The 13739-nt window shown below is 50.0% G+C and overlaps 1 protein-coding gene across 1 annotated transcript in view; it reads left to right on the top strand.

Annotated features, from left to right (window-relative positions):
- The first annotated feature begins 6100 nt into the window (after positions 1–6100).
- NELL1 (neural EGFL like 1) overlaps positions 6101–13739 on the top strand; it is an 820872-nt gene continuing 813233 nt past the window's right edge. The window contains exon 1 of the mRNA XM_088017492.1: positions 6101–6155. Coding sequence (XP_087873618.1) covers positions 6101–6155 — 55 coding nt within the window. The remainder of the gene's footprint in view (positions 6156–13739) is intronic.

Below are 13739 nucleotides of genomic sequence, written 5' to 3'. Positions count from 1 at the left end.
TGATTGCATGCATGCTCCAGGAAATGAGAATGCCCACAAAGGTTAGGGGTGCGTGGTTTCAGGGAGTGCTGGGGCCACCAGGCTTGTGAAGGAGACTTGGGGTTTTTGTATTTTCCCAGGCTCTGCTACCAAACTGGCACTTGTATTAATTTCTAGGGCAGCCATATCATAGCAATACAAACTGGAAGGCTTAACACAGCAGAAACTTAGACTCTCATAGTTCTAGAGGTTAGAAATCTGAAATCAGGGTGTTGGCAGCGCCATCCTCCCTCCAAAGCCTCTAGGGGAGCATCCTCCCTTGTGTCCTCCGGCTCCTGGTGGCTGCAACACTTCACTGTTTGCCTCCTTTGTCCCATGGTGTTCTCCCTGTCTCTGTCTTCCCATGGCATTTCCTCTTCTTAGAAGGCCATATCGAATTGAGGCCCACACTCATGACCTCATCTTTTTTTTTTATTATTTGTATTTGTGTACATTTTTTTTTTAAAGATTTTTATTTTTTGACAGAGAGAGAGACAGCGAGAGAGGGAACACAAGCAGGGGGAGTGGGAGAGGGAGAAGCGGGCCTCCCTGCTGAGGAAGGAGCCGATGTGAGGCTCGATCCCAGGACCCTGGGATCATGATCTGAGCTGAAGGCTGACGCTAAATGACTGAGCCACCCAGGTGCCCTCTTGACCTCATCTTGACTCAATGACATCTGCAAACACACAGTTTCTACACAAGGTCACATGCAGAGGAACCAGGGGTGAGGGTTCTGAAATACCTTTTGGGGGGAACACAATCCAATTTGTAACAGCACTATCCTCTGATTTTCTCCAGTTTTATAAGGAAGCTTGTTATGTGTCCATAAATGTGAAGGTAGTTGAAAGGCTGTTTGGACAAAGGAAAGTGGTTGGGGGTGGGGGACTGGGGGCAGTAAATGAGATGCAAAGTTTCTCTGCCTGGGATCTGCCTCGGGCGTGTGGATCCAGTTTGGATACTACAAAGAGTCCTTCTTGCTTTGCCCTCTGTGGAATCTGCTGCCCCACAAAGAGTCAGCAATGGAGTCCCCCCAGGGGGTTAAGGCATTCTGTTGCCTTGGTGATGGCCAGTGAGAAATGTCCATTCTCCATGCTGCTTCCTGGGAGAGCATCCACTGAGTCATTCAACGAACATTTATCCAGCTCCTAAAATGTGCCAGGTACTCTTCTAGGCGGGGAGATATATCGGTGAAAAAGAAAGGCAAAAACCCTACTCTTGTGGGACTGCATTGCGCTGGGGGACAGAATAAATAAGTCAATGACTACATTGTTATTTCAGATGAGAATAAGCACTATAAAAATAAAGCTAGGTAAGGAGGCAGAGAGGGAGACCTCGGGGAAGTGAGAAGAAGACCCCTTCTTTAGGTAGAGGCTCCCACGGAGCTGACATTTGAGTGGAGATTTGAGTGATGTAAAAAGAGAAGCACACAGAGATTTATGGAAACAATGTTCCAGGGAGTGGGAGCAGTCCATGAGGAGGGTATGAACTTGGAGTGTTTGAGGAATAGCAAGAAAGCTGATCTGGAGGTAGCAAGGGGTGGGGAGTGGGGAGAGAGACAGCTGGGAAGGTGGGCAGAGGCCGGGTAAGATGGGATGTTTTCAAAATATGGTGGGAAAGAGCAGGGGTATTTTTTGCAAGGGAACGGGATTGAACACATGGTTTAAAAAGCAGACTTTGCTGGGTGGGGGTGGGTGGGTGAGTGAATTCTAAGAGGCAAGAGAGGAGGCAGAGGGAATAATGAAGAATTGATGGCAGTGGACCAGGAAAGGGACAATGATGGACTAGAGCAAGGTGGGATTAGTGAGGGGTGGTAAGAGGTGGTTGATTTGGGGTTTTTCTTTAAGGGCTTGCTGGCTTGAATGTGGGGGTATTGGGAAAGCAAGTCAAGGATGACCCCAGGTTATTTGGTTGGAGCACCCGGTGAAGACTGGTCATGTCTCCTTAGAAGGCAGCAGGAAGCAAGTTTGGGAGGAGGGAAAAATCAAAAGTTCTCATTTGGCCATATTATAATTCTTTTGCCATAACAAAGTTTTTTTTATTTTTTTTATTTTTTATTTTTTATTTTTTTAAAGATTTTATTTATTTATTCATGAGAGACACAGAGAGAGAGAGAGGCAGAGGCAGAGGGAGAAGCAGGCTTCCCGCCAAGCAGGAAGCCCGATGCGGGACTCGATCCCAGGACCCTGGGATCATGACCTGAGCCGAAGGCAGACGCTTAACCGACTGAGCCACCCAGGCATCCCAACAAAGTTTTTTTTTTAAAAAACAGCTTTATTGAGATACAACTTACATACCACACAGTGAACCTATTTAAAGTATACAAATCAATGGCTTTTAGTATATTAATCCGCCACTACAATCAACTTTAGAACATTTTCATTACCCCCAAACAAACCTTGTGCTCTTTAGCTGTCACCTGCTGATCCTTCCTTCCCCTCGGCCTTAGGCAAATACTACGCTACTTTCTGTCCCTCTAGATTTGCTGATTCTGGACATTTCCTATAGATGGAATAAGATATGTGGTCCCCTGTGACTGGCTTCTTCCACTTAGTAGGTTTTCAAGACTCATCTATGTTATGGTGTGCACGATTACTTCATTTCTCTTTATTGGTGAATAATATTCCACACTATAAATATTTCACATTTTATTTATCCATTCATCAGTTGATGGGCATCGGGCTATTTCCACCTTTTGGCTATTATGAATAATGCTGATAAGAACACTCGTGTCCAACTTAGTGTGTGGACATATGTTTTCATTTCTCTTGTGTGTGTACCTAGGAATACAATTGCTGGATCATATGGTAACTTTATGTTTAACAGTTTGAAGAACCATTTTACATTCCCACCAGCAGTATACGAGGGTTCTAATTTCTCCACTTCCTTGTCAACATTTATTATCTGTCTCTTTGATTTTAGCTATCCTAGTGGCTGTGAAGTGATATCTCACTGTAGTTTTGATTTGCATTTCCCAGATGGCTAATGATGTTGAGCATCTTTTCATGTGTTTATTGGTTTTTTGTATATCTTCTTTGGAGGAATGTCTATTCAGATCCTTTGCCCAATTTCAAATTGCATTGTCTATGTATAATAGTTTCTTAATAGATACAAGTTTCAATCAAATACATAACTTGCAATTTTCCCCCTGTTCTGTGAGTTGTCTTTTCACTTCCTATAGTGTCCTCTGAAGCACAAATGTTTTTGATTTTGATGATGTGGTCATATTACATGTAAGACACCTAATAGGTAGTTGGGAGGATAACCCTGGGGTTCAAAGGAGAGACTGCGGCTGGGGATGCACATTGCAGAATCATCCGTGTAGAGATAGTATTGAAAGCCACGAGGCTCATTGAGACCATGGAAGAGTGTGTTCTTCTTCCAAGGGGAAGAGAAGAGGGCTGACATTTAAGGGTCAGGAAGGAGAGGCAGAGGGATAATCAAAGGAAGCTCCTGGCTCCTGGAGAAATCCGGGAGGAAGCTATTCAGGAGGGCAGGGTATACTTGGGATATGGCATTGGGTAAACCCAGTCTCATTGCTTCCTCCACTGAGCACAGGCCCCATCGCAATATCTCAACCTCAAGTCCCTTCACTGCCACTACAGAAATTTGCTGGGCGTATTCTGTGAGAGTTACCTTAGCCAAACAGGCCTACACACTCAGAATCCCCACTCAAGAAATGCACTTAGAGGAGGAGATTGAAGTACTTAGTTACATAGGAAGATTTATGGCCTTGTTGAGATTAACTCTTGTTACTGTTAATGGATGTGATGGTGCAAAGCTTTGACAGAACATATGTCTTGCTTTATTTTTTAATGGAACACGCTAAAAGCCCCATCCCACAGGTCCAACTAATTACAGAGACTTCAAGATAGAGAGCTCTAAAGGTCTTACCAAGACCACCTTTTCCTTTTGCTGCGGTCACTGTGACTTCCAGGGGTTCTAGGATTTCTGACATCAATAAAAGGACTTTTGAAACAATAGTGCAAAGCCACTAAAGTTTGCTCCTGTTAAGGTGTATTTAAAAACTGCCGAGGAGAGAGGGGCCGTGGCTCTCACAACACAACATGGTTTGTGGGTATTCTCATTCACAAAGCCCAGCTACACTTGAGGAATCCTATTTTCTGCAAGATGTGTGATTTTAAGGCTGGCTTTAAGTGTAACATGCTCCAGGTCAAAGGAAAACATCCCGACTCTAATGAAGCACAGAGTCAAGGCAGACAGATCCCCTCTGGGCTTGAGCTGAATCCCAGAAGAGTTGGAGAATCAGTTTAGCTTTGACATCAGTTTACCTCTTAATCTTTCAGCTCAACTTCTAGAGTACACAATACACTTCTTTGTTGACTTCCCTCCTTCCTCCTCAGCCATCAGGAGCTCCAATTTACCTGCTCATTCACGTTCTTTTTCATCTGCCAAGGGACCACAACGTGAAGGGCCAAGTGGGACAGTGGCTTGCATACAGAAATATCCAGAAAAATAGGGCAGAGATCAGAAGAGCATGTGGAAGCTTTGCTCTTAATAAGCAGTGCTGCTAATCTGGTGACCTTCAATGGGGTCTCCTGGGGTCCTGGTTATGTAGGGGTTAGAAATATGGGGAGTGAGAGGGGGTGCAAGAAGTGAGAAGGGCAGATCCTTATCAGTGAACAGAATTCTGAAACGTTGGAACTGGTTTCCCCAGAGATGAGGGAGGACTGTTCAGAGAAGTTTCCCTGTCCTCCCCTGGGATTGCAAATGTTAAAGGGGTGGGGTGGGCTCCGAGAGAGGAGCCCAGTGTGGGCTAGCGGAGGACCTTTAAATCCCGTGGGGCTCATTTGGTATAAATCAGAGGTTCTGTCATCTCTGATCTCAGGACTCTGCATCTTGGTTATAAATAACATACCTGGATGGAAGTGCGACAAAACCGGGGACATCTTTATAGGGAAGGCCCGGGGTCCCGGAAGGGGGCCACAGAGTAGGAAGAGGACTCCCCTTCTTGCCCACAACAAAGTCTAACTCTTCTCCCCGGGGAATAGTGTTGGGGTGGGCGGAGGGTCCCAGAACAACTGCGGGAGAGGCCAAAACGTAACTATGAAAGGAGAGTAGGGCTTGTGACAGAACCATCAAGTCACCGAGAAAAAAAATGGTTAGGAATTGCCCCTATGTGGCAGGAATTGCCCTGCCGAACCGGAAGGTTTGCAGATAGACTCCCCCCAAACCCCCACTGTAGCTCACTCCAGCTCGGGGACCCTTCTTCAGTGCCCCCTGCGTCGGCGGCCTCCCCCTGCACTCCCAAAGCGTGTACCCAGAGAGAGGGGTCCACCCGAGAGAAGAGACAGAGGTACAGGTGGTGAGCGCGGACTCAGCCGCCATCCCCCTCAGTCCACCGCCCCTCCCCGCGCAGTTGCCTGAGCAAATCCCGAGTAATTGTTTTCCGGGGAGGGGCTGGGCGCGCTCCGTGGCGCCGCCAGGGTCAGGGTTCCCGTGGAGCGGGGGGGGGGAGGGGGGAAGCCCACCCGCGAGGGCTCGGCGTTTCTTCGCCTCGGCCGGGATGAACTGTGGCAACTTCGGCAGCCCCCACCGCGGCGGCGAAGCAGAGCCGGCGACAGTGGCGAGGCCAGCTCGGCTGGGCTGGAGCGCGTGAAGCCGAGGAGGCGCCTGGCGTCTTCGGCGTCTCCCTTTCGGCCGCGCGTCCCGGGACTCCAGGCTGGGTGCTCCTGGTAGTAGCGGCTTCCGCGCCTGCCGTCCGGGTCCTCGCAGCTTGGCGGACGAAGCAGGAGAACCCGATCCCGGCGCCGAGCGCAACCTGCAGGAGGGGCCGAGCCCCGCGCTCCCGCCCTAGCTCCCAAAAGGGCGCAGCCGCAGCTGGGGGCCGGGGCCCGAACCCCGCGCCGCTGCCGCCCGCGGTGGGGGGCGGGCTGGGGGCGGGGCGGCCGGGGCCGCCTTGCTGGGCGCGATCCCCGAGCGCAGCACCCGGCGCTGCCGAGCCTCCTCCCCCGCCGCCCGCTAGCAAGTTTGGCGGCTCCGTGCCTGGCGCGCCTCGGGATCCAGGCGCATTTGCTTCCTCCTGGTTTCCACGCGCCCCGTTTGGCGGGGACCCTCGGGAGCGATGCCGAGGGATGTGATTTTAGTTGTGTGGTTCTGTGTGTGCACCGCCAGGACAGGTAAGCACCGCTGGGGCGGTCGGAGGCATCCCGGGGAAGGGGGAGCCGCGCCGCTGTGCCCAGTGCCTGCACAGGCGTTGGGAGACCTGGAGATGAGCTCCGCGCTGGCCCGGGAAGGGCGGCGCGGCGTGGATGGGTCCCTCGGATCTCTCTGCCCTGCTCCAGGTGAAAGGGTGAGAAGTGGGACTCACGGGCTGGAAGATGCCCCCATGAGTGCCCCCTTCCTTGGAGACGCGGCCTCGAGGACGCCGGAGTGAGGGGCGCGGCCGAGCCGGCGCACCCTCCTGCTCCAAGTAACCAGCTTCCGGGTCGAAACCACAGCAGGTTCGGCCCGTGAGCCCCACAGCCCCGAACTTGAAAGGTGCGGTGGAAACCGCTCTCCCTGCGCGGGGCGGGCGGGGAAGTGGCAGCCGCGGGAGTCGCACCCGCAGAGAGAGCGCTTCCGGCCGGCGGGCAGGCGTGGCTGCGGCCGGGGAGGGCACGGCACGGGTGAGGGCTGCGGGCGAACCGCGGGATTCCGTGGTCTCGCCTGGTCCCCTCCTGACTCTCCCCAGGGGAACTCCAGGAGCATTCTCTCCCCCTCCACCCTGTCTCCAAGGGCTGGACGAACAGTAATTCGGGGGAATTGGAACCGTGGAGACAATCCAGGGAGATTTTCTCAAGCTCCCAACCAGTTTTCCCTTGCTATAACTGCAGGCTGGGGATTGTGGAGGGAGGACGAGGGTAATTGGCGTAATTTCTGAAGTCCCCCCTTCGTTCTGCCTTCAGAGACGCAGTTGTGAGGACTCGTAAGAGCACCTCCTTCCATCCGCTCCCACTCGCCCCCAGCCCCCATTATCTCCTGGGGTTTGGAGACCCTTTCTCAGTCGTCTTCTCCCCGGGTCTCAGGAGAGGTGGGAAGGTGGGGTGGGGCGGGGTGGGGTGGAGTAGGCACAGTATGGACAAAAATACAGCTCTCCCATGCTGGGGGTGGGGGTGGGAGCGTGGCGAATTTTTATTCCTGTGCTAGCCAGCCTTAGCACGCGCTGCCGACCTTGCACCCCAGAACCGGCGTGTAGTCAGTCACCCCTCTCTTTATCTTTTCTTCTTTTACCACTCGCATTTCCCTTTCTAGAGGCATAGCCTGCATCCCAGGCCAGGCAGCAAGTTTATGGGGAAGGGGCTGGGGAGGGTGCCGTGCCTTGGTTGGCCTGAAAGTTCCCTCCGCCTGTGCCCCAGGCGCCCCTCTTTGGCACTTAGCCCGCCTGAGGATACAAAGTTGGGCGTCTAGAGGTTCCTGCTGGTCTTTTCCATTTACCCAGGTCTGAGAGGGTAGCAGCTTTCCTGTTGCTTAATGGAAGAGCAACGGGTTTGGACTTCTCCAGGGACAAAAGGAATCCTCCTGCCTTTTCTGTCTTCATCTGAGCTTCCCATGGTTGCAGGGACGGCAAGGCTCAGTCCAGTCTAGAATAGTTGCTTCTTGGGTGTGGGCACATAGGGGTGGGCTAGGCTTTAAAACCAAGAGCACACTTGAAGAAATGTGCCCCCAGAAAATCAGGACGGGCGAGGCTAGTGCAGAAACTGGGCTACCAGTCCCGTGCCCGGAGAATCTGGTGCTGGTGGGCATCTTAATGGAGGGACGGAGGAGAGAGAAACTAGATGGGGGAGGGGGATTTCACATCCTCAAGTGCACATCCTTACCGGTATGCCTAAATCCTTTGTTCTCATTAATTCTTTGAAAAGTCGGCAAAAAGTGCCCCCATCCGGAATGGACTGAGCCTCCAGGGTGCATTGCTAGTGGAGACCTTGAAGAACAGCGTCTTTTCCCCTTCCGCACACCAACCCCCTTTCAATCTTGTAAAAATTCTATTGTAGGAGAGATTCATTCATGTATTTATTCACTCATTCAAGGAACAGTTGAGTGCCTTGCTGGGTGCCAGGATTGCTTATGCAGAGAGAAAACGACTTGGTCCTTGACTTCCAGGAACTTAAAGCTTAGCTGATAATCTAGGTAGAAACTGGAGAACGTTTTTTTTTTTTTCCCCCTACAGCTTGATGGGAGGGAGCGGGGGCGGGGGTAGTAGGAGAGGAGGGAATATAAGAAGTTTCAGTGGAAGCAATACAGAGGAGAAATGGTAGGAATGAATTTTGGGGAGGGGTGGTTGGTGGTCAAGGAAGGCTTTAATCAGGAGGTGACATTAAGAGTTGTGTTTGAAGGCTTTACAGGGAGTTTTCCAGGTGGGCAGAGTGGGGAAGGCATTCCAGGTAGAGGGCAGAGCCTGTGCACGGGCAGAGGACCATGGGAGGATCTGCCCTATTGGTTGTGGCAGTTGCTAGGGAGCGTGGGTTTTCTGTGCCCCTTGGCACTTCTTGAACACCAGAGGCCACACATTTCTTCTACAAAAATTATCATAAGAATCAGTATGGGGGGTGGTTTTGGAATTATATCTCAAGTCCTTCACTTTACAATTTCTTGTCTCTTGAAGGGGTATGATCAGCAGTTTTCGGGGGCGGGGTGGGGGCAGCCTCTTTGATTTGCCCAGGAACCACCATTCCTGCTTCAAACCTCCACTCTCTTTGGTAGCAGAGGCTGGCTCGTGATTAGTTTATCAGGATCCAAACAGCCGCTGGGAAAGTTTATTTGTCAAGTGGGACAATTGTTGTCTGGGCTGTGAACGGTCCAGGATGAAATAAACATGGGGTTCACTTAGTGAGCTGCTCAGATAGCGCCTTTTAATGGAAATGAATAGATGATATCAGGCACATTTTAATTAAAGCAGCCCTGCAGTGCAGTAGCAGTTACATATGAAAAGATCTAATGATAGGTGTCACAGGAAGCTGCTTAAATTGCTCATTGTTCAGGGAACTTGTTTTAAGAGAGTAAAATGGAGGCAAGATAGGAGGTGCTGTTCTCCAGTTCTTGTTATTTCTGGATGAAGGATCACTCTGGGATTTCCAGGTACATACTTAAATAATGACAGTTTAGAAGGCTACATTATTTGTGGTAATAATGTATTAAGTCCACGAGTTTTCTCCGATGGCTTGACTCTGTGATGAATACAAAATTCCCTTTCCTGTTTGTTTTGGTCACCAGGCCAGGATGGTGGTGGTGGTTGGGGGCTGGGGGGGGAAGCCCCTGGGGCCCCTTTTGCTGCCTTTTGCTGCCACCTGCTGGAAAGGAGAGCTTTTCCTTTTTGAAGCACTTAACCTGGCTCTTCATTAGCTCTGAAATAATAGAGCTGTGAACAGAGCCCCCAGCCTGCAGTGATTACGTGCAATATTTGGCTGACTTAGAACAGGCATAGAACATATTCTTCAAGGATATTGCTTTTGGGGATCTTTGCAGGAGTCCAGGGGTCTGAATCCCATCAACTGGTTGTGAAATCCTGCTGTTAACTGAGGTCTTGGAGCATCTCTTCAGTATCCTATTTCTCTGTGTTGAGCAGGAGAAAACAGGGGCCATCGCGGACAGTGAGCCCAGATTAGATTTGGAGTGAGCCAGGCCCCAGGAGGATTTGCTTGGGAGCTTATGCCCAGGACCCTGAAGGTGTACTGAATGGTCTTTGGGCCTGAGCACTCCCTGGGCAGGACTGTGGGGTGGCCAACAAATAGCAGGTGTAGATTAGGGTGGAGGTTCTGAATCCCAGAGCCAGGCCCCAGGTGCTTCTCCCATGGTGACATACTGCCTTCCAGGTTTTAAAAAATGTTTCTTCCCCAGATACCTTTTATCCTGCTTAATTCCAGTTCCCAGCCTCAGCCATTTGTAGAGTAGCTGTGGCCAAAGTAGAGAACTTTAATAGTTTCCTTGGAAAGGGCAGGAGCTCCATGCTTGGACAAGAAGCAGAAACATTAAAATAAAAAAAAATTATTTTTATGGAACCAACGCTGTCATACTGCATAAGGTTCAGGAGAGGCCATGTAAATGCTATCTTATTAATAGATTTTCTGATTCCCTAGGCAGTGTGTAAAGTGCTCTCTTTTACACATCCTGCTGTTGGCACAAGGCATTTTCATCCTGAAGGAGACCAATTAAAGGGGGGGAGAAAAGTGTATCCGGAAGCCTAATTGATTTCTCTTGTTCTGTTTTTATGGGATGTTTTCATAACAAGAGCAATACAGTTATCTTAAAACCAGGGGATCCCTTTACTTGTGGGCTATAGGAGGAGGAATGAGTGTAGACTTAATATTTAGATTTCCCTAAGCGCAGCCAGAGCAAGAAGCCCTTCCAGGTCAGTTGGGCATGTGGAGGGCTTGGGAGGAAGGGGGACATCTGTACGTTTCGTGCAATTCCAGTGGAGTTGAGGACCAGGGAGCTGTCTTATGAAAGACAGATGCTGCAATTTCCAGCTGGGCACCACGTACGTGCTAGTCGTGTTCCACATAGTTATCACCAAAACCTTAGGAGGCCGGGAGGCAGGTATGATCATCCTCATTTTACAGATGAGGGAACTGAGGCTCAGAGAAGTGAAGTTGTTTTTCTAAGAGTTAGTAGGGGGAAGAGACAGGACTGAAACTGGCTCTTGGTTTAGTATTGTTTCCACAACACTTTGTGGATGGAGTGTGCTGTGTTCTAATTTGGGGACAGGGATCCAAGGGCACCAGTGGGGTGTTCTGCTAGTTCTACAGAATCTGTTTGGGTGCCTTTTAGGCTTGTCTAGTTGCAGGGCTCCTAGTCTGGGAGCATTTTAAGGATGATGATTATAGTGGGTCTTCAGTCCCTGCTTCGGTCAACTACTACCACAAGAATATCGCATACCAAACCATCCAGAACTCAGTGGCTTAAAACTACATTTGTTTTGGTTCACATATCTGTAGGTTGTTCTGTTCCTGGCTCATCTAGGTCAGGTTTGGCTGGGCATGGTGCCAAACTCAAGTGGGATGTCTGCTCTATGTGTCTCCGTCTCCTTGGACCAGGGGAGCAGTGAGGCCATGTTCTTTTCATCATGGTGCAGAGGTACAAGAGAACAAGCCCTGCCCCACAAGCACGTTCAGGCCTCTGCATGTGTAACATTGCTAACATCCCAAGCATCCCAATGATCCAAATAAGTTAGATGGCGAGTCTCAAAGTCAAAGGATGCAGAGGTTTACTTTCACTCTAGTGGAAGGAACTGCAAAGCCACGCAGCAAAGGGTGTGGATCTGGGAGGGGTAAAGATTTGAATCCAATAATCAAGTCAACCACAGGTTTTTTTTTTTTAATTTTTATTTATTTATTTGACACAGAGAGAGAGAGAGAACAAGCAGGGGCAGCAGCAGAGGGAAAGGGAGAAGCAGGTTCCCCGCTGAGCAGGGAGCCCACTTCGGGGCTCGATCCCAGGATCCTGGGATCATGACCTGAGTCAAAGGCAGCCACTTAACCGCCTGAGCCACCCAGGCGCCCCTCAACCACAGTTTTTTTAAAGATTGTTTCCTTGGCCTGAATGCCATCCTGTTGTCTGGCGGTATCCCTAGATATGCATATTGCTTGGAGCTCATTGTACCCGAAGCAGTGATGGTGCGCACATTCATCAGTTAATTATTTAGGTCCTAAATTCAGGGCGTACCAGCTGTTAGCCCCTGTGCAAGGCAGTGGGGCTCCAGGGACACTGGGGCTCCAGGGACACTTCTGTCTTCTCCTCTCCAGCTACGGGCACATTCCCCAGCTCACTTTCCGAATTCCTAGCCAGAGAAAGACCCGCTTGGAAGTCCTCTGAGATCCCTCTTGATTTAATTTTTGCCTTATAGTTGTACAACACTATAGATCAAACTGAAATATTAGTTCTTTTCCTGCCTTTTCAAGGTGATCACAGAACTGCTGATATCTGAGCTCACTTGGAGAAAAACATCACCGTGACTTGGCTGATAGACACCCAGTGGCTCAGTCCTTCTTTGCACGGAGTAGGTATTCCACCAGCCTTTGTGAATGGAGTCTGTGTGAGGGATGAGCAGGTAGGATGGGAACTTACGTGAGATCATGATGTAAAGTAGGAGCATCTTCTCCTGCTCTTCAACACACACCTTAAGCCCTCCAATGATTTCCTAATTGCAATTAGGATAATATCCATCTCCTTGCTGTGGCTCAAAAAGCAGGCCCTACTCTTTGGCCTCATTTTCGAACACTCTCTCCCTGCCCATTCTGCTCCAGCCACACTGGCCTTTTATCTGTGGTCCGAACGTGCCAAGTCTGTTCCTGGTTTGCAGTGGGCTATTCTCTATCCCTGGAAAGCTGTCCCCCTCCAGATCTTGCCACTGCCAGCCCTGCAGGCATTCAGGTTTCCGCTCAAAGGAGCCCTTCCTGACTGTCCTTTCTAAAGCCCCACCCAAGTTGCTTTGTATTCCATGACTCTGTTTTATTTTCTGCATGGCATTTATTGCCATCTCAGATGATTTTATCTATTTTTTTTTTTTTTTTGCCTCCTCTTCACTTGTTAGCTCAGGACTGCGTGCTCTGTGAGGACAGCTCCAGTCCCTAGCACTGTATGTTACATTGTAAGCGCTCACTAATACCTGTTGAAAAGGTACTGCATGGATGAATGGATGCAGAATGGAGAGAAGGAAGAGCTGTCCTTGAGTAAACTGGTCTCATAACGAACGGGCTGCATTTGGAAGGGGGAAATGGAACCTTTAGTTCAGAAGGCGAGGAGAAACCGAGAATGCAGTTTATGCACTGTGCCTTCAGTTTAACCCTTTGTCTGCCTTGGCGAGCCTGCCTAGCCCAACCTTCTGTTGCTATAGTAGCTCCTGTTTTCCTCATAGGAAAAGAGTAAGGAGAGGGCAGATTTCCTTCCCCAAATCTGTGGGGTGAGGGGTGAAGGCGGGAGGACAGAGGAGGTTGTAATAGTCCACGATGTCCTGATGAACATCCATTCACTCAGTCTCTCTGGGACAGATTGGGTTTCCAGGTCTTGCCTCGGCAACTGCTTTGCCATCAGACAGAAGTTGACAGCCATAGCTGATTAAAACATTTCCGACTGTGCAATCAGAATCGCACTCCTGAGATGTTAAGTGTAGATAGAGGCTGCCTTTATGAATGGCTTGCCCACAGTCCCTTCCAGTGATCTCTAGCCTTATTAATACCTATCATTGGAAGTCACTTTGCAATCATGAGTGTGTCATTGCACAGAATGCCCCCTGGGTGAGAGACAAGCCTTCACCTTTTGCCTTTCTCAGATCAGGCGATAGGGGGCTCTTGGCCATGTTTCTCTGAACTAAGGTTCTCCAACACAGTTGTCCGGGAATTTAACTTTCCATTCAGGGATCCCCTTGGAGGGAACATACATCTCTTGTTTCACTTTCTGGGCCACTCCCTCCGCCACCCTGCTCCAACAGGGGCATGGCCCTCCTGGGCATCATGGTATCACGGCTGTGCCTGATGCAGAGGGAGCGCCCTGTGGAGGTGGTGTCAGGTTTTGCTGCTGCATCAGTTTGGGAAGCGGGTAGATCAGGGCCACGATCCTGTAGCCACAGTCCCCAGATCTGAAAAAGTTTGGAAGCCCGAAGTTTCTTCATAACTCATGTGACAGCAAAAGCTACCCTGAGCTGGACTCATTTGGTGGCGAAACTTGACCTCAACTGACAGGAGGCTACATATAGTCTTTGTTTTGCCAGTTAGAAGAAAACAGCATAC

The sequence above is a fragment of the Eumetopias jubatus genome, unplaced genomic scaffold (assembly GCF_037043125.1).
Source record: "Eumetopias jubatus isolate StellerSeaLion01/CBP00866 unplaced genomic scaffold, mEumJub1_p1.0 scaffold_13, whole genome shotgun sequence".
NCBI lineage: Eukaryota > Metazoa > Chordata > Mammalia > Carnivora > Otariidae > Eumetopias > Eumetopias jubatus.
The sequence above is the reverse complement of the archived record's forward strand: the minus strand, read 5'-3'. Positions and strand labels throughout refer to the sequence as shown.